Genomic DNA, 20996 nt, shown 5'->3' with positions numbered 1-20996 from the left:
AAATGAATTATGACTTGGGCTTTTATACCCCTCCTATCATCCAGTCGGCCTGCTCATAACAGCCCCACGACTGAGTCTTGTAATAAAATGTGTTCACACTTTAATAAAGTGTTTTCTCACTGGTTTAGCCCCTGTCCAGCCTGCGCATGACCCTGGGACAGCACCCTGGCTGCTGGGCATTCAACGCAGAGGCGTGGGGACTGCCCCTACACCTGGCCGCCTACTGTCTAGGGCTTAAACCCTCTGTCGGCTGCCTGTCCAGAGGCTCTGGAGCTGGCCGACTGCCCCTCCAGCCCTTGCCTTGGCTGGTGGGCAAAGTCTTGGGCTCTCCTGGCCCCTTGGTGGTGGTTCTACACCTCCCCCATGCCCATCTAAGTATGCACATGCAAATACCTACACTGGGGTAGCCCTATGGGCTGGCCCCATCTCTACATGCAAACTACATGCCTACAAAGGCCTGGCATCCAGTTGCAAACCAGATACACAGCACATCTGACATCATTCCAGAGGGAGACTCACAGCGCGGACTGGCACTGCTTCATGTGCAGGACAATGCACACCTGACCTTGGACTCATGTGCAGGACAATGCACACCTGACCTCGGACGACTGAGATGGATCCCTGGCTGACTCGTCCCGGACTGGGCTCACATGGGACCAGTTCACCATCCCAGGTCCTGCACCTTCTGTACAGAATGTCTACGTGGCATCCAAGTGCGGGATGCACGTGACATCCCCTTCTGCTTAACTTGACGGAAGCTGCATAGCCTCCAAATAATCCGTCAATAAAGCCGGATAATCTTCGAAAAATTCTTTGTCGAGCCATACCGCTTCATGAGTTCCTCGGTCTTGAAACTTCGTGAGGAACTGTCGTAGTCGTCGGCCTGAGCCATGCTTGAAACGGTGCAGAAGGATCTGTTCTGGAACCATTACTTCTGCTTCATCAATGATGTCTGGTTCCGCTTCGTCTTTGACCTCTGAAGGGGGTGGACCTGCATATGGCTTCAACCAACTGACATGAAATACATAGTGCATAGTCCAACTCGGAGGTAGCTTTAACTGCATAGACACCTCATTAATCTTTTTCCGGATGGGGAATGGTCCGAAGCTCCTGAAAGACAACTTTGGGCATCGCTTGCCCACCTGCTTTAATCTTTGCTTCATAATCCGAAGATATACCCAATCTCCTTCCGAAAACTTCATGTCCCTTCGGTCTTTATTGGCCTGTCGAGTGTAGGCCTCTTGCGCTTTAGCCAATCTGTCTTTAACGGACTCTAGGATCTCCTGGTAAGACTCCGTCACTCTGTTCGCCTCCGGTACTGAAGACGACGTCCTGGTTAACAACGACTGGAAAGGCCTTCCAAACGCTGCCTCATATGGAGTCCTGCCAATAGCTGAAGAAAAAGAGTCATTCAGAACAGTTTGAACTAAAGGCAAAAACGATTCCCACTTACCTTGCTGATCGTGGACATAACACTTCAGCACATCAAAGGCCAACTGGTTGTATATCTCTGTCTGGCCATCCGTCTGTGGGTGGAATGCACTGGAAAAATTCAACTTAGTACCAAAATTATCAAACAATGCCCTCCAAAAATGACTGGTAAACTTGGCATCTCGGTCTGACACTATGGTCCTAGGAATCCCACCAATCGGGTACCAATGCCGAATGAATAGCTGGGCAACATCCTCGGCGGTTACATTGGCCCTGCAAGGAATAAGCATCACAAATTTGCTGAACCTGTCAACAATAGTCAAACACTGTGTATTACGCTTACTCGGACTGGGAGGCAGATTTGTGACAAAGTCCATCGAAATGTCTTGGAAAGGACCCTCAGGAATTGGCAAAGGCTGTAACAACCCTATCTTCTTTCCACGAGGAGCTTTCACCTTTTGACAAATGTCACAGCATTGTACATAAGTAAACACATCACGCCTCATCTTTGGCCAATAGTATTGCCGTTCTAACTTCTCCAGAGTCGAATTCATGCCCCTATGACCACCTGTAATGGCGTCATGGGCATCATGGAGAAGAGCTGCCCGGAATGATTTCATGACACACAGTCGGCCTTTGTAGTAAAGCCAACCATCGCGTATCAGAAAATGGCATGGTCCTGTGGCATCCAATGCCTGTTCCCACTGCGTACCGAATTCCTCGGAATCCGCGTACGTGTGCTTCATGTCTTCTAGTCCTGTATCAACAAGGTCTAGTCTAGTGGTCTGAATCGTAGATACTTGTCCCTTCCTGCTCAAAGCATCGGCCACTGGATTGGCCTTTCCTGGAAGGTACTCAATCATGCCACCAAACTGCTGGAATATCTGACTCCAGCGGTGCTGTCGATCACTCCACTGTGCACTGGGCATCGTCTGAATCCAGCGCAATGCCTGATGGTCAGTGCGAACCTCGAAGTCACGGCCATACAGGAAATGTTTCCAATGTTTCAAGGCCTGAATGACTGCTAGGAGTTCACGATCGTAGACTGAGTAATTCTTTCGGCGGGCAGTAACTTACGAGACATGTAAGCTACTGGATGACCATTCTGTTGCAACACACCTCCAATTGCGATGTTACTCGCATCGGTGATCACCTGAAATGGTTCGTCCCACGAGGCAAGGGCTAAACAAGGCGCTTCTGACAAAGCCACCTTGAGGTTCTGGAATGCCTCCAACGCTCGTGGAGTCATTCGAATCTTTTGTCTCCTTGTTTTCACTCCCTTTAGCAGATCGGTGAGGTCTGCCGAGAGATCAGAAAACTTGTCAATGTGGGTGGAATATGCCTGGCATATACCCACAAATGATCTAATGTCATAAGCAGTCTGAGGTACTTCCCAGTTAACAATCTCGGCCACTTTAGCCGGATCAAGTCGAATGCCTTCGGCACTGATTATATATCCCAAGTAATGTACCTGGAACAGATAAAATTCTGACTTCTTTTCATTGATATAGAGCTCGTTGCTTTCCAGCAACTTAAGGACTTTCTCCACATCAATGTCATGCTGCTCAACTGTAGCTGAAAATATGAGTATGTCGTCTAGAAATATGAACACACACACTCCAATCAACTCCCGGAAAATACGCATCATCATGCGGTTAAATGTAGCTGGGGCGTTCGTCAATCCAAATGGCATAACCACAAATTCATAGTGGGCCCGTTCTGTACGGAAAGCTGTCTTGGGGATGTCCCCCTCAACAATCCGAACCTGGTGGTACCCACTCTTTAAATCCAATTTAGAGAACACCTTAGCTCCATTCAGCCTCTCGAGAATATAGTCAATTCGAGGCATCGGGAATCTGCTCTTGATCGTCAGCTTGTTGAGTGCACGATAATCGACACACAACCGAGAAGACCCATCTTTCTTCTTGACAAATAAGATCGGAGCTGCAAATGGCGACACGCTGGGGCGGATGAAGCCAGCTTGCAACAATTCTTGGAGTTGGCGGTCCAACTCCGATTCCATTGCCTTAGAAAGGCGATACGGAAACTTGCTCGGGGGTTCCGAGCCTGGGAGGAGATCAATTTTGTGATCCTCCGGTCTGGACGGGGGAAGCTGGGGAGGGAGACTGTCCCGAAGAAAAATCTTCTGGAACTTTTCATGGAGAACCGAGTACTTCTCGGAAGCACTGGCCACCGTCTGGGCTGTCTGGACGTAAATCATCGCACATTGTGCGCCTTTCCTGACTGCTCGCTTAGCCTGCAAGTGGCTTATGAGCGGAAAGTTTGGAATACGTGGCTCACACTTAATGGTCACAGGGGTGTTTGACACATTCCGATCAATCTGGAACGTGTGCTTGTCCCACTTGACATCAGGAAGGAACTTGTGAAACCACTGGATACCCAAAATTATGTCTGCTCCTACAAGAGGGGCAACCATAAAGTCACGCACAAACTCTATGCCCTGAATGACTAACTTAGCACCTAGAGCTTCATACTTGACGCTCGTTGTCATACCTGTGCTAAATCCCTCAACTTGTTTGTCCACCGGAGTCAGCTCGAAACGGGCACGCCTAGCGGCCTCTTCCGTGATCACATCCTCCGTACTGCCGCTGTCAAACAAGACAACGACTCTCTGGCCACCTATGTAGCCAAAGGACTTGAGCGATTCGTTGCGCTCATACTCTTGGTCATGGGCGCCCTTCTGCTTATCTTCGAGCTCCCGGCTAATAATTGCTCCAACTGAAGCACCGGGGGTTGAAGAACTAGGGGTAGCCGCTGGGGTCTGTGTGGGAGCTGTGCTCACCACGGAAGCTGTGGAGGCGGCGGCGGGCTTTGGAGGCTTCTTCGGACAATCCCGAGAAGTATGTCCTTTTGTGTGACAAAAGTAACATCTACCCTCCTTCCTGTACTGAGCAAGCTCCTCAGCACTCAACTTGCCACCTGTCTTGCCTGCCTCCGCTTTTTGGTCTGGAGTAAGCTTGGACGCATTGTTCGAGTTCTTGGAGCCAGAGGCTCCCGGGTTCTGTCCTGGGGAAGACCCCGTCTGGTTCTGGCTTTTGCCCCCCGAGGTGTTAGCCTTGGGAGAAGCCGGCTGGGAAGTCTTGGGCTTGCCACCATTGTGTTTCATTTCTGCACTCTGCGCAAGCGAGAGTGCGTCCTCAAAGGTGGCTGGTCTAAACATACGCACCTCCCATTGGATGTGCGTGTCCAGGCCATACAAAAACTGCCCTTTCTTGTTCGCATCAGATAAGCCTAATTGTAGACACAAGGTCGAAATTCTATTGGCAAACTGAAGGACTGGTTGCGCATTCTGACGCGCACCCCTGAACTCGTCTTCGAGTCGCTCAAGGTAGTGGGGCGGTAAAAACCGCTGCTTAAGGTCACGGACGAACTCGTCCCACCCATAAGCTGCCATACCTGATCTGGTGTGGGCGTGAGCCCACTGAGTCCACCAAGGAATGGCCTCACCTTCCAAATACCAACTGGCTAAGATCACTTTGTCAATATCTGATTTCCTAACTGCGGCAAAGTAAGCTTCAAATTGATGTAACCATGAATACAGAGTAGTGGGATCGAGTTTACCATTATACTTACTGAAGTTCATTTTCTCGGGAAAATGATTCGAGGGCGCCGCCGGTGTCAATCTGGCGTCCAAAGCTCGGAGGTAACGCTCGTGTTCCACTCGTCGCATGGCTTCGTCTTCTCGTTGTCGAATCTCCAATGCCCGTATCTGCATCTCAAGCAAGGAGCTTGACTGCGGCTGTGACCCCTCGAGAGGGTCCCTGTGACGAGGATCTGGTATCTGGGGTACGGAAGGAGAGGGAGGAGGAGATGGAAAACGCGACGCTGGAGAGCGAGAACGCTCCTCCAGAGCCAAAATCCGCGCCTTCTGCTCGTCCAACTTGGTTGTCTGGTCTGCGATTGCTCGCATCATCTGCTGGAACATGTCTTGTACACTCAAGCCGGGTGCCCTAGCTGGGCTGCCTGGTGCACTCTGGTCCCATGGTTCTGGTTCTCTCTCGTCGCCGAAGTTCGCCATAGCGGGAATATGCAGTTCCTTTCCGGAACGCAATCTGACCATCCACTATCTGTGTGGGAGACTTCCGGAGGCTTCCGGAGGCTAAAAACCAACCGTCCTTCGAGGGACAGGAGTCACTCCGAAAGGGGTAGTCCACCGGCGTCTAAAAACCAACCACACGAGCGAAAAATTTTCTGGTTTTCTTTGCTGAATCTTCGTCCTTGAAGTAGGCTCTGATACCACTGTAATATGCGGAAGCTTCGGAGAAGGATCGGTACTTCAAAACTCAAAAAACAGCACTCTTTTCGCGACGGAATTAACGCACAAATTGAAAGACGATGTGCAGAAAATAGAGAGAGAAGGGGGAGATGGAGAAGGACACAATATTGGGTCCCAATTACCCTCTGTAGGGCCCCCACCACGGATGGTGTATTTGCTTTATTAGAATGATGTAAATCTGAAACAAATACAAAGTACTTGACCTTTTCTTGGCTGGAAAACCTGCCCTTGACCTTCAGTCCTTCACCCCTTAGCTTTAGCAATGTTCTTGGCTGTCCTGGCCCTTGGTTGCTTGGAGCTCTTGGTGAATTATGAGATGGATGAAATGAATTATGACTTGGGCTTTTATACCCCTCCTATCATCCAGTCGGCCTGCTCATAACAGCCCCACGACTGAGTCTTGTAATAAAATGTGTTCACACTTTAATAAAGTGTTTTCTCACTGGTTTAGCCCCTGTCCAGCCTGCGCATGACCCTGGGACAGCACCCTGGCTGCTGGGCATTCAACGCAGAGGCGTGGGGACTGCCCCTACACCTGGCCGCCTACTGTCTAGGGCTTAAACCCTCTGTCGGCTGCCTGTCCAGAGGCTCTGGAGCTGGCCGACTGCCCCTCCAGCCCTTGCCTTGGCTGGTGGGCAAAGTCTTGGGCTCTCCTGGCCCCTTGGTGGTGGTTCTACACCTCCCCCATGCCCATCTAAGTATGCACATGCAAATACCTACACTGGGGTAGCCCTATGGGCTGGCCCCATCTCTACATGCAAACTACATGCCTACAGAGGCCTGGCATCCAGTTGCAAACCAGATACACAGCACATCTGACATCATTCCAGAGGGAGACTCACAGCGCGGACTGGCACTGCTTCATGTGCAGGACAATGCACACCTGACCTTGGACTCATGTGCAGGACAATGCACACCTGACCTCGGACGACTGAGATGGATCCCTGGCTGACTCGTCCCGGACTGGGCTCACATGGGACCAGTTCACCATCCCAGGTCCTGCACCTTCTGTACAGAATGTCTACGTGGCATCCAAGTGCGGGATGCACGTGCATTGATGGTATCAACAAGTGTGTCAAAGGCCCTAGTCCCCCGGGCGACGTCGTGAGTTACATGAGGCCAGTACTTCACATGTCCCTTGAGGCTTTTTGACATTTGTACTACTCTAGTGATAGTCTCTTTTTTGTATGCCACTTACGTGGTTAGGGCCTAGGCCTTTGCCCTTGTCTTTTGCTTTAGCCTTTGGCACTTGGGTGCCCGATCTCCTTTTTTGTAACACCCATTTTTTTGCTTTGGAAGTGTAAAGTGACTTGTTTTAGTATTGTTAAGTTTCTTGAATGAGTGCTTACTTAAAATTGCATATTTTGTATGCTGTCTCCGTTTCCCCTGTCTCAGCATCAAAGCTCACCAATTGAAAGTAGAGTCGATGACAGCGGAAGTCTTTGCGTTGGAAACGTTTGGAGTGCTAAAATCTTCGATTTATCGCAATCCTTCGCGACAAAAGTCTTCAAGAGGATGAAGGGAATCCTGGGAAAGCTTACCCTATGGTTCAACTTGAGAAAGAAGGGCTGAAATTAGGTTTTTTAACGAAAAGACAAAAAATTACAGTAAAAATAAGTGATGTTTTACTGGCGCCTGCCTCTAGAGAGAGAGGGAAGAGAGAGATGGTGAGCTGTTCACTCTAGGTGTCAGGTAGAGAGGACAAATGCATTGTGGTGCAAGCTACATGGTTGGTTGCTCCCTTTGTACAAAGGGGATAAGGTCTAGGTGGTGGGCATTGGGTTTTGTCCACCTTGGGACATCAATGTGTGAACACATGGTTGGTCGTAACTTATAAGTGAGTTTTGGTCGGCCAAAACTTAATGATATGTGTACACACTCACTTATAAATTAGTGCTAATTCATGAAGGTAGGTTTGTGACCAATACTTACCACCTGTCACATGCCACATAACCATGTCAGTAGACAGTTACATGCACAGTTCACGGGCGAGCGTTCCCTTACTCGGAACTACACATTGGTTAGGTAAGCATGAAAACAACATGCAATTTCAATTGCAAGCAAGCACATAAAGATGCTATGCAATGCAGCATTGGTATGGACAATCCCCGTTCATGAAACTATACCAAAATAGACGCGCTCCAGGCAAGTACACAAGATACCAGACCCAATGGAACACCAATCCTCCAAGCATTTCTGGGCATGTACACATTAGCACATGTCCTAGCGGAAAGCCGAGTCCACAATATCACACGAGTGGCATCAATCCTTGGCATATGCAATTGCCATGGACGCCAGTCCAATGTACATACATAATGAGAAAGCACGGGTGGACCAATTGGGTGGCCAAATGGTGACATGAAGTCTCCCACATGCATAGTGGATGGTCTCCAGAAAGGAAGTTCTTTTTCTTGCTATGGGGAGCCACGACGACGAGCGAGAACGACAACCTTGGGAACAAAGCGCACCAGGCAGTTCTTCGAGGGCGGCAGACATGAGTGTACAAGAGATGTTACAATAGATGGTGCGAGAAATTGTAGAACAGGGTACCAAATTGGAAGAGCAGATGACACAGACCTTGGCTCTGGAAGAGCGCACCAGTTTTCTAGCCAATCTTTCTCCGTCTCCATCTCTATTTCCTTCTCTCTCCTTTCATTTCCTAGATTCCAGATCCTCTACAACCTGATCCTTTTGAAGAGGTACGACTGCAGCTGAGTTTGATGCTCGAGTTGCAAATGCAAGCAATGGAGATTTGATAGATGGAAGACTGTGCGGCAGCATCTGGTGCTGCTGCACAAGAAGACGCCAGGCGACGCGTGGAACATGAAAGACACCTTGTAGCTTTAGACGCAAGAATGACACCAGCGGCTTTCTTGAGTCATTTTTCCGAGAAAATGAACTTCAGTAAGTATAATGGTAAACTCGATTCTAGAACTCTCTATTACTGGTTGCATCAGTTTGAAGCTTAGTTTGCTGCAATTAGAAAAGTGATATTGAGAGAGTAATCTTGGCTAGTTGGTACTTGGAAGGTGAGGCCATTCCTTGGTGGACCCAGTGGGCTCATGTCCACACCAGATTAGGTATGGCGGCTTATGTTTGGGACGAGTTTGTCCTCGATCTTAAGCGGCAGTTTCTACCGCTCCATTACCTTGAGCGACTCGAAGATAAGTTTAGGGGGGAGTGTTAAAACGTGCAACCAGTCCTTCAGTTTACCAATAAAATTTCAAACTTATGTTTGCAATTGGGCTTATCTAACATGGATAAGAAAGGGCAGTTCCTTTATGGCATGGACACATAAATCTAGTGGTAGGTGTGTATGTTTAGGCCAGCCACCTTCGAAGACGCACTCTCACTTGCGTAGAGTGCTGAAATGAAGCATAATGGTGGAAAGCCCAAGACTTCCCAGCCTGCCACTCCTAAGGCAACTGCCTTGGGGGAAAAAGGCCAGAACCAGATGGGGTCTTCCCTAGGATAGAGCATGGGAGCCTTTGGCTCCAAGAACTCGAACAATGCGCCCAAACTTACTCTAGACCAGAAAGCTCAGGCAAGCAAGACGAGTGGCAAATTGAGTGCTGAGATGATAGCTCAGTACAAGGAGGGTAGGCGTTTCTTTTGTCATACAAAAGGACACACTTCTAGGGAGTGTCCTAAGAAGACTACCACTCCATAGACAACCACCTCAGCCTCCACGGCTTTAGTGGTGAGTCCAACTCCCACATAGATCCCAACGGTTGTGTTTAGTTCTTTAGATCCCAGTGCTTCGGTTGGTGCAATCGTTAGCTGGGAGCTCGAAGGGCGTCCATGACTAGGAGTATGAGCACAACGAATTGCTCAAGACCTTTGGCTATATAGGTGGCCAGAGAGTTGTTGTCTTGTTTGACAGCGGCAACACGAGGATGTGGTCACGGAACTAGCCGCTCGGCGAGCCTGTTTCGTTTTGACTTTGGTGGACAAAAAAGTTGAGAGTTTTAGCACAGGCATGATGACGAGCATCAGGTTTGAAGCTCAGAGTACTAAGTTAGTCATTCAGGACAGAGAGTTTGTGCGCGATTTTATGGTTGCCCCTCTTGTAGGAGTAGACATAATTTTGGGAATTCAGTGGTTTCACAAGTTCCAGCCACATTCAACCACATGATGATGCGTGTGTTCAGGGACTTAATAGAAAAGTGTGTATTCATAATTTTGGACGACATACTAATATTTTCAGCTACCGTTGAGCAGCATGACATTGATGTGGAGAAAGTCTTGAAGTTGCTGGAGAGCAACGAACTCTATGTCAATGAGAAGAAGTTGGAATTTTATTTGTTCGAGGTTCACTACCTTGGATACATTATCAGTGCCGAGGGCATCCGACTTGATCCGGCCAAGGTGGCCGAGATTGTCAATTGGGAAGTACCACAGAGTGCTTATGACATCAGATCCTTTGTGGGTATATGCCAGGCATACTCCACCCTCATAGACAAGTTTTCTGACTTGTCGGTGGATCTCACCGACGTGCTAAAGGGTGTCAAGACTAGAAGGCAGTGGATTCAATGACTACACGAGCGTTGGAGGCATTCAAGAACCTCAAGGTGGCTTTGTCAGAAGCGCCTTGTCTAGCGCTTGCCTCGTGGGACGAGCCGTTCCAGGTAATCACCGATTCGAGTAGCATCGTAATTGGAGGCGTATTACAATAGATTGGCTATCTAGTAGCTTACATGTCTCGTAAGTTAGTGTCTGCAGAAAAGAATTACTCGGTCTACGATCGGGAACTTCTAGTAGTTTTTCAAGTCTTGAAATATTGGAAACATTTCCACTATGGCCGTGAATTTGAGGTTCGCATTGACCATCATGAGGCATTACGTTGGATTCAAACAATGTCAAGTGCATGGTGGAGTGACCGTCGGTACCATTGGAGTGAGATATTACAATAATTTGGTGGTATGATCGAGTATCTTCGAGGAAAGGCCAACCTAATGGCCGAATCTTTGAGCAAGAAGGGATAAATGATGTTGATACTGACTCTGTGTTATGAAGTTGTTCAGGGTAGCTCTTCTCCATGACGTCCATGATGCCATCCGTGGTGGTTATCGAGGCATGAATTTGACTGTGGAGAAGTTCGAGAGGCAATATTATTGGCCAAGAATGAGGGGAGATGTGTTTGCACATGTGCAACAGTGTGACGTTTGTTAGAAAGTGAAAGCTCCTCGTGGGAAGAAGCTAGGGTTTCTATAGCCTTTACCAATTCTCGAAGGACCTTTCCAAGTTATATTGATGGACTTAGTCACAAACTGCCTCCCAGTCCGGATAAGTGTAATACTCGGTGCTTGACTATAGTTGATAGATTTAGCAAATTTGTTATGCTTATCCCATGCAGTGCCAATGTGACCACCAAAGATGTTGCTCATTTGTTCATTCGGCATTGCTACCCAATTGGCGGAGTCCCTAGGATCATAGTGTGAGACCGAGATGCCAAATTTACCAGTCATTTGTGGAGGGCATTGTTTGATAACTTGGTACTAAATTGAATTTTTCCAGTGCATTTCACCCACAGACTGATGGCCAGACAGAAATCTAGCCTTTGATGTGTCGAAGTGTTATGTCTACGATCAAGAAGGTAAGTGGGAATCGTATTTGCCTTTAGCTCAAGCTATTGTTATATAGAATCCAACTCTTCCTTCATAGCACAACGCCAAGTCTCATGTGAAAGAGCCTCGTCCACAGAAGTGGGATCAAAAGGACCATGAATAATAGAGGACGTAAGAGCATAGTTAACAAACAAATTGTCCTCATGAATTTGTTTCCCTGTAACTCTAGATCGCCTGGTGATGCGGAATGATGTCCTCAATAGTAGTTTTAAGGCATTGAAAGAATTAATGACTACAGCACCAATGCTGCATTTAATAGATCTTGAGAGACTTTTTGTGGTTGAGACTGATGCTAGTGATTTTACCATTGGGCCAGCCATATTCCAGATAGTCTCTTTTGAAAGGGAGAAGATTTCAGAGGCAGAGATGTGTTATCCTACTCGGGAAAAGGAATTACTTGCATAATTTCATGCCTTGAAAAAGTGGAGACATTATTATTTTCTTTGGGATAAGGTTGATGCATTTATAAAGTTCAAAGTATGGCCTATATATTATAAGTTGGTTGAGAAGCTAAAGAAGGCATTGGTGAATATATATTATATATATGTGGGTAGCCAAATCGTCATAATCATCTGCTTTCCTCTGCGTTGTGCATCCATTTTGTTGCTTGGACAGATCATCATTCCTTGACATATATTTGTGACCCGGGCGATCTTTGTGGTCACAAAGCTAGACAGGTTGAACTCATGTAGGAGTTTGACTTTGAGATACGATATTGAAAGGGATCCAACAATCGGGTTGCGGATGCAATGAGTAGAATATTTGAAGTTGATGCTCTGTCAATAGTTGAGATATTGGTTGAACTTTGTCTTTCTCTTCAAGGGCTTTGCAATTGAGAGCTTCTTTGGAAGGATATGACAGCTAGTTCAAATAGGTGCCACTTCGGAAATCTCGGAATCTCGGATGTGTCGCGCCCAAAAGAAGGTAGTTCAATAGTATTCCATGTAGAATAGTTTGTTGATCATTTGTGTGCTGGACATCGATGAACTTAAAAAAAAGACACTCTTGGAATGTCATGATGTACCAAGTGCAGGGATACTTTTATTGGCCATGGATGAAGTCCCATGTGGAGGACCATGTCAAGAAATGTAGCACAAGCCCTTGGGCTGAGGCTTCCATGGACTCCTCCATCTGACTACAGCGGTAGGATACAAAACAACACGACTTGTCCACACAATAGGCTTACCCACTTATATAGCCTCAGTCAACCTATAAATAGCCGCTAGCTCATAAATAGCTATAAGTGGGGTGACCCTCATGGCCCAGGTACTGACCATCGTAGTACAATACCACAATAACCCACTCATCACATAACCCTCACTTACATAGCTTTTACCAACAAAAGCTTTACTTATGGGATTATTAACTTGTAAGCCTTGACCCTTGTAATCAACCTGCTTTCCTTTGGCGTAGTTGTGTAAGATGGTGGTTAGCTGGTATGTGAGTGTAGGAAGTGGGAATGGGATCAAGCGCACAGAGTAGGCGATATCATCTAGATTGTGGTGAAAGTGGACGTGTGTAGTGAGAGACGGGTGTGGTGGGAGAAGTGTTGGGTATGGTAAAGGAGAGAGAGGTATGATGGAGGGGATAGGGGTAGTGAAGTCTTGGATGTTGCATGCATGATGCGTGGAAGCCTTGCTTAGTTGATCCTTAGCCCCAAGCCTGATAAAGAACAATGATGCAAATTTTAATGGTGATTAGACATAGAGAGAGAGAGAGAGAGAGAGAGAGAGAGAGAGAGAGAGAGAGATGAGCTGTTTGCTCAATGTATTATATGGTACAAAAAGATGATGTTTGTACGACTGCCGTTTTTGAGTGAGATAGAGAGATAATTGTTTGATACAATGTCTTTGTGTGTGTGTGTGTGTGTGTGTGTGTGTGTGCTGATCCCAAAGGGTGATCAGATGATACGTACAAATGAAATCTTGGCTATTTATAGGGAGAAGAGGAAAATTCGTAATCCAGTCGATTTTGCCTTTTGAGCCCTTAAAACTTCGTCCAAAAAGTCATCTTTTGTGTCCAAATTGTGCCCAAAAGGTGTCCCATATATGGGTGTATGTCTTGGGCACTTTGGGAGCCCAGTGGGCTGCAAAATCGGCTCTTAATGTACCTCCGAGTCTCCCCTAAAACGTTGCTGAATCCAGGACTTTAGACCTTCTACTGACTGCCGTTTCTGAGCGAGATAGAGATAGAATTGTTTGATACAAATTACAATGTCTTTGTGTGTGTGTGTGTGTGTGTGTGTGTGTGTGTGTGTGTGTGCTGCTGCTGCTCCCAAAAGGGGATTAGATGATACGTACAAATGAAACCTTGGCTATTTATAGGGAGAAGAGGAAAATTCGTAATCCAGTCGATTTTACCTTTTGAGCCCTTAAAACTTCGTCCAAAAAGTCATCTTTTGTGTCCAAATTGTGCCCAAAAGGTGTCCCATATATGGGTGTATGTCTTGGGCACTTTGGGAGCCTATTGGGCTGCAAAATCGGCTCTTAATGTACCCCTAAGTCTCCCCTAAAATGTTGCTGAATCCAGGACTAATCCATGTCCATGGCTGTGCACGTGTGATTGGATGTGAGAGAGAGAGAGGTTGCTGAATAATTTCTAGACTCCTACTTAAACTGTATTAAAAGACGTCAGCTTTCATACCATAGTTAAAAATTAACAGTACTAAAAAACGTCAGCTTTCATACCATAGTTAAAAATTAACTTACTTTAGATATACGTACATGTCTAGATATGTCTAGATACATATGGATGTTTTACATAGCTATTATCTGTAGCATGGATATCATCTACATTTCTTAGTGCTCCTTACCTTGAAAATTGCAAGGCAATTCAATCACTTTGCATGAACATGCATCCTGTAGCAGCAGGGGGCATTCTTGCTAGGCATGACGGAGGGGGCTGTGATACTTCAAATGTAGAATACACATTGCTGTGTTTTTGCATATACCTGTTTCTAAATCTTAGGTGATTGCAAACCCTGTAATTATTAACGTTTGTAAATGCTACCTTGCAGGATGTCTCAACAAAAATCATAACTTTTACAAGCCAGGGACCCTGGGCTGTGTGTATACTCTCAGCTAATGGAGCCATTTCCAATGCGACACTTCGTCATGCTGGTGTTTCTGGTGGTGCAGTGACATATGAGGTTTTCTATTCCTCCTCTTTGTCTTCCACAAGCTTGGTCTCATTTATACTATTCTTTGCATGTGCTTCTGTGTGCTCACAATTTTCTGTCTTCCTTGAGCTCTTAGGGTTCTAGTCCTTATAGGTTTCCTGCCCCATCTGGGCAACGATTAGGTCAATTTACAGTCACTCATTAACGAACAACTCTTCAGATATGTTTAGTCCTTACGCAGTAATCTACTGTCTAACCTCATCAATAGTTGCCATCTTAGTTTGTCTTTTGGGGACCACACTTCCAAGTTTATATTATGGTATGCAGTTTGCATTGTCAGAACTTTTGAGCACTGATGATTTTATCCATGTAGTCAGACCTAGCCTATCATCTTATACCTTTTTCAAATATTTAAAGAGGTATTAAGAGATCAATACAGGAAAGGCATGTGGGGGTGGGTACTCATTGGCAACAACTCATTTAAAAGGGTGGTTTTTACAGGGCCGTTTTGAGATTCTCTCTTTATCAGGCTCATTTCTTCTTACTGAAAATGGCGGGACGCGCAGCAGAACCGGAGGTTTAAGTGTGTCATTGGCGGGACCAGATGGTCGAGTCATAGGAGGCGGGGTTGCAGGCTTACTCATGGCAGCTAGTCCAGTTCAGGTAAGACAGGTTTATGACAACTTTGTGCTTTTAACACTAGGATCCAAAACAGTAGTGATGGAACTTCTGTGTTGCAGGTGGTAGTAGGAACATTTTTTATGGAGAATCGTAGGAGTGTGGGAAGTGGTGAAGTTACCTCTGGCATCAAACCACCTGCTTTAGCCCCTTCCGGAACACCTCCATCTATGCCCATCATGCAACACATGCGGATGGATGGCATCGAATCTATGCAGGATCATATGTTAGGAGGTGCAACTGGGGATGGTGAAGAGCAGTCCCGTGTTTTCCATGTTATGCCATTGCAGTCTATTGACTGGGGTGGAAGCCATTTCGATGCTGAAACAAGGGGTGATTCTGAACCTGCACCAACCTCACCAGGTGGCTCTTGAAGAGTTGAAGCTCTAAGAGTGGGTGCCTCATTTTGTGTGACATGGGGATGATTTTGTGCATCTTGTAGGAGCATCCTTTTTGTGCATACAGTTTTGGAGACGGGCATTCTCTCGTGTGCGAGGAATCTGGATGATTGATGAGTGCAAAAATAGATCCAGAGGCTCTGCAAGTTTTGAGCCGGTGCTTTCCAAATGTAAATTAAATTACCTTTGTACTTTGGGTTGATGGGGTGGCGTGAATTAGAAAACAATGATTAGCTGTAGGAATTGGGTGGGCCCTCGTCTTCTGTTTGACTGTGGTGCCCCTCTGGTACTTCCACTTATTGTAGTTGGGTGAAGGTTTATCAATTTGTTTTTGCAGGGGCATTAGGCATTGCATGTTTCAAGTTTGGAAGCACTCACAGTGGTATACATTTTCTCTTGGTTACGATGAGAAGTTTTTCTCATCCGTGGGTCCTTGCTCGAGTGGCTATTGTACCATCCAAGGGTAGGTCAAATCTTTTGATGATTTGATCATACAAGAACTTGACACACACTTTCATGTGCATTTCTTACTTATTTTAGAATCTTGTTTATGGTATTGGTAGAACCTTGCTTCAGTGGCTACTGTTCCATGCCCCTATAAGGAGCTGTTAGTTTGAACTTTGATACCCTAACATACATGCCAAAAAAATAAATAAATCCTTTTGACATAGGGCTGCATCATCTTCTTTACAAACCACAAATTTTCCATTGCTGGGTTCTTTAATAAGTACATTAAGTAGTGCACTTAAAGAAGATTCTGCGTCTTTGTAAAAGCATTATTAAAGTTTGCTGGCGGGCATCTCTTTTTACTCAAAGCATAATTATTGAATAAGTTGGTGTAATGGTATTTGTGTAAGAAATGTAAAAAATAATAGAGAAAATAGAATACTATATTAATGAAGTGGTACAATAGATGGCAGTGCCTTACATCCGTGTGCTTATGTTGATGGCTTATTCGGGGTTCAAAGACAAGAGGTTGTAAGTTGGTATAAGCTAGGGAGTAAACTGATAGTGATGATTAATGAACTGTGTGGAGATAGTTTAGGTAGTGATTTGTATATGCGGGGTGATGTGCAGGTTTCATAATCGGTGATACTGTCCGTGGTATAGACTTAGTCCATAAAGATAGTCTATGGTAAGATATTCTAAGCTTTTCTAGGTTCCAACATGAAGATATTTTAGAAGCTATGTGGTTTTTCTAGGTTCCATGGTTATTTGGGCTCACCTTGGGTTCTCAATAACCTCACCTTGGTTCTCAACAATCTCACCTTGGTTGTCGTCAAATTTTAGGAGAAGATGTCTAAGAGTAAAGTCTTACCTTCTCCATGCTAGTGTAGCATGTAGCCAATTTGGCATTGTGCCAAATCTAATCCAAGTCGTCTCTAAACCGTCCTGGTCTCATAGGCCACGATCCTTTGTTGGGGTATCCGGGTTGCTCAACCATCGCTACTCGTTAAAATATCATAATTGAGATCCCCAAGTGGTAGTGACAGGGATCTTGATTGAGATACATGAGCCTCTCGAGATTGTTGGCATGGTGATGCTTGGGATATCGATGCCATTGTAGGTTGCTTCTTGTGAGTCCATGAGAAAGCATCGGAACGAAGCGAAAAACAATATCTAGAAACAGATTTCTTGAAATCACAATCTTTGAATCATAGTAACGCATATAAGAGTGTTGTCACCTCATACTCAAGAGTATCTTTGATGTACATTAAATACTCGCATCCCTTGCCTCCAGTGACTTTTGTTGGAAAACTAGCTCAAACTATCAACTTTGGAGCTGATATCAAGTCTAGTGTTGGTGAGAAAAATTAAACTTCCTACTAGCTTCATGTATTTCTTGATGTTGGTGAAGAATCGTATGCAAAAAGCTGCACGTTCACCTCCATAGGCGTTGAAATAGGTTTGTAGTCACTTATCTCAAATGCTATGAGAATCTTTCAACCATACTTTTGTTGTGATACAAAGATCTTGCCTAACTCCAGCTAGACCTCAATCCCCAAACAGAGATGCATGAGACGTAAGTTTGTCATGTCGAACGTATGGCTCAATATATCCATTGTTTGCTAGATCGTTTCTTCATTGTTACCTGTGATATTTAAGTAGCCATTTCTTCATTGTCACCTGTGATGTTTGAGTAATCTACATAAAGGACAACCAAAGCAATCTTGCCATGTCTTTTAGAACATACAAGTTAGCATCATCAGAACTTCTAGTAAACCCAATCTTGCCATGCCTTCTTAGAACATAGAAGCAATCTTGCCATGCTTTTTAGAACATATAAGTTAGCATTAGAAGAACTTCTAGTAAACCCAATCTTGCCATGCCTTTTTAGAATATACAAGTTAGCATCATCAAAACTTCTAGTAAACCCAATCTATTTGAAAAATTGATCTATCCTATGATACCATACGTAAGATTTTGGCATCTCAAGTATTGAGTTGCACTCATCAAAGAGATGATGTGTCCACTTTGGAAGTGGCTTTTCGTATGGTGTAGTAGCAGGTTGGTGTGGCGTGGGAGAGTATGTCTTTTGAAAACTCCTCCTTAAGAGGAATTATAGTTGGTGAGTTGGGCTCATGGTGGATAATTTCTTGGACCGTTGATAGAGTTGATGGACTTGTCTCCTCCACTGAGTGTGGTTGCTTCACAAACACCAGATCTTGGTTGGTGATTATCTTCTTTACCTTTGGATCATAGAGTCCAGAAGCCTTTGACTCTTGATTGTATCCAAGAAAGATACACTTCTTGCTTTTGGCATCAAGCTTATTCCTTGGTGCATCTGGTATACGTACCTAACATTCACAGATAAATGTTTTAAAATGAGACACTAAAGGCTTCTTACCAGAGTAGGTCTCTTGCGGTGTGATACCGTCTTTGTGTAGCTTTGATTGAGGATAATATCTTGAGGCTATAGATTCACATGAACCCTACAATCGGTCGTAAGTTGACCTAAACAAGGTCATCATTCAAATCAAAATAGTGGTCTATAAAAGTGACGTGGAGCCCATGAGCTCCCAGCAAGCCAAGCTATGCTGTACCGTAAGATGCAAGCATAACAAAGTCAAGGCTAAGGCATAGAGGGAAGCAAAACTCAAAGAGCCGTCGAGCCTCAAAAGGAAGATCTGAGGCAAGTATCCTGATCACTTTAAGTTCTACAACATTGGGGGAAAAGTGGTACACAATGAAAAGCCTTTAAGAAGACTGGGCAAATATCCACATGCTTCATATGACAGCCTTGCGTTGCGGTCAAGAAAATGAATCTTCTAAGCCCAGGTGAAGTACGTAAGCTAATGTTCATCATTGCTAAGTATGTAAGCAAGAGGGAGAATTGATAGCCTAAATATGAGAATTTTAGTCCCTAAGCAAGAGGGAGAATTGATAACCTTGCGTAAGGAAGTTTAGGATATGTTCTCACTTGGAAATATATTAAGATGAAGAGAATTCCTCCAGAAGTGGTGAAACACACCATCCCTCTCGAAGGAGGAGAATTCATAGCCTTGCTCAAGGAATTTTAGGATGTATTCTAGAAATACACTAACATAAAGAAAATTCCTCCAAAAGTGTGGTCACCTAGGAATGCTCACATGAAAGGAATTCCTCCACAGAAGAAGTGAAACACACCATCCCTCTCCATGAAGGCTTGAAACCATCTAAACAGAGAGCTTATCATACGAGTCCCAAGTGTGGTAAAACGGTTAAGAAGAGCTAGACAAACTCATTGATGCAAGATTTGTGTATGAAATTAAGCACACTGAGTGTCACCGACAGTGATTGTTACAAAAAGAGTGATCGTTACCAAAAATAATAAAAAGCTTAGAGCGTATTAGCCTTAGAAATATTAATGCCACATTAGTTTGTGGATCATTACCCCTTGGCCTACACGAACCATATGTTGGAAAGAGTCATCAGCAGACCAGAAGCTTATAACTTCTTAGATGGCTTCTGAGGCTATAACCAAGTGATGATCAACCAAGGAGATCGATATGACATCATTTGCTAACGAAATGGGGAACCTATGAATATCATGTCATACTATTCAGCTTGACGTCGCTACCACCTTCCAATGCTTAATGTGTACAACCTTTAAGAATCTCCTTTAGAAGATCCTAGAGTTATTCATTGAGAACCTATATGTACACTCTACGTGGAAGAAGCATATTGCTCATCTTCGCCTAGTCTTTCAGAGGTGAAAACTTTACCACATCTCGTTAAACCCATTCAAATGTGAATTTTGGGTTAGACATATTACTTCCAAGAATGGCATGTTCACAAATGAGAACAAGATCCACGTGATCTTAGAATTGCCACCACCCATCAATTTACAAGGGTTTGTAGAGATTCATGAGGCATGTAGGGTATTATAGAAGATTCATCTTCTTGTATGCCATATATGTGAGACCTTTTTACAAGTTGTTGATTAGCTTTGAATGGGGACAAATCAATGCTAATGGATATACAAAAAGCTCAAGAAGGAATTAGAAAAGTGCACCCATCTTGAGATCACCTAACTAGGATCTCATTTTTCATGTACATATTAATGCTTCAACATTTTCTATTGGATGTGTGTTATAGCACGACTGGTGGAGCACAATGTGGACTTCCTTGTAACATTTGCTAGTTGTCAACTTAATGATGTTGAATGAAATTACACCACCACTGAAAGAGAGGGGTTATGCTGTGAAGAAGTATAGGCATTACCTGTTGGCTACTACATTTGTTTTCTTTGTTGACCATAAAGCATAATTTATTTGGTGAATAAGCCTTACAACACGGGGTACATCATTAGATGGTTGCGCGAAAGGGGTACATCATTAGATGGTTGCGCGAAAGGGGTATGTGCATATCCATGACGACCACCTCTCTAGAAATCCAAATGGAGAACCCTCTCTTGGAGTGGAAGATGATCTTCCTGATGCTCCATTATTCCACATTCACCACATATTAGATTGGAGTGAAGATATCTCCCACTTCCTGGGGTGTGGCCAATGGATTTCTCATGTGACTATCCTATACAAAAGGATAGAGCTAGATACCTCATTAGGAAGGCACCCCCCTCTATCAATTGATAGTGGGAATGGTTTACAAGAAGGGTCAAGATAGCATCACAAGGAAATGCATTCATGAAGATGAATTTATCACCGTTTGCAAGCCCATAGGTGGAGGGGACACTTTACCAGGGACACGCCTACCTGTAAGGTTCTCTGGGCTCGACTTTAGTGGCCTACACTTGTTAGAGATGCAACTAAATTAGTTAAACACTATGATGTGTGTCAACGGCTTGCCATAGTTTATGGGAAGGATCAAATGTCCCTAACCCTTTTAATCATCTAAAAAATGGGGTTTAGACTTTATGGTTTCCACCAATAAGGGAATCCAGATGCGTTTCATCATTGTAACCACATATTATTTCATGAAATGTGTTGAGGCTAAGGCTATGAAAA

At 44.8% G+C, this 20996-nt stretch overlaps 1 protein-coding gene across 1 annotated transcript in view; it reads left to right on the top strand.

Moving 5' to 3' along the window:
* Window positions 1-16122, top strand: part of LOC147633327 (AT-hook motif nuclear-localized protein 10-like) — an 86086-nt gene extending 69964 nt beyond the window's left edge. The window contains exons 3-5 of the mRNA XM_086806379.1: window positions 14372-14503; window positions 14975-15136; window positions 15214-16122. Coding sequence (XP_086662505.1) covers window positions 14372-14503; window positions 14975-15136; window positions 15214-15525 — 606 coding nt within the window. The 3' untranslated portion in view covers window positions 15526-16122. The remainder of the gene's footprint in view (window positions 1-14371; window positions 14504-14974; window positions 15137-15213) is intronic.
* The last annotated feature ends 4874 nt before the right edge of the window (window positions 16123-20996 follow it).

The sequence above is a fragment of the Cibotium barometz genome, chromosome 12 (assembly GCF_041138505.1).
Source record: "Cibotium barometz isolate CiBa-2024 chromosome 12, ASM4113850v1, whole genome shotgun sequence".
Classification (NCBI taxonomy): Eukaryota; Viridiplantae; Streptophyta; class Polypodiopsida; order Cyatheales; family Cibotiaceae; genus Cibotium; species Cibotium barometz.
This window is presented reverse-complemented; position numbering and strand designations above follow the sequence as displayed.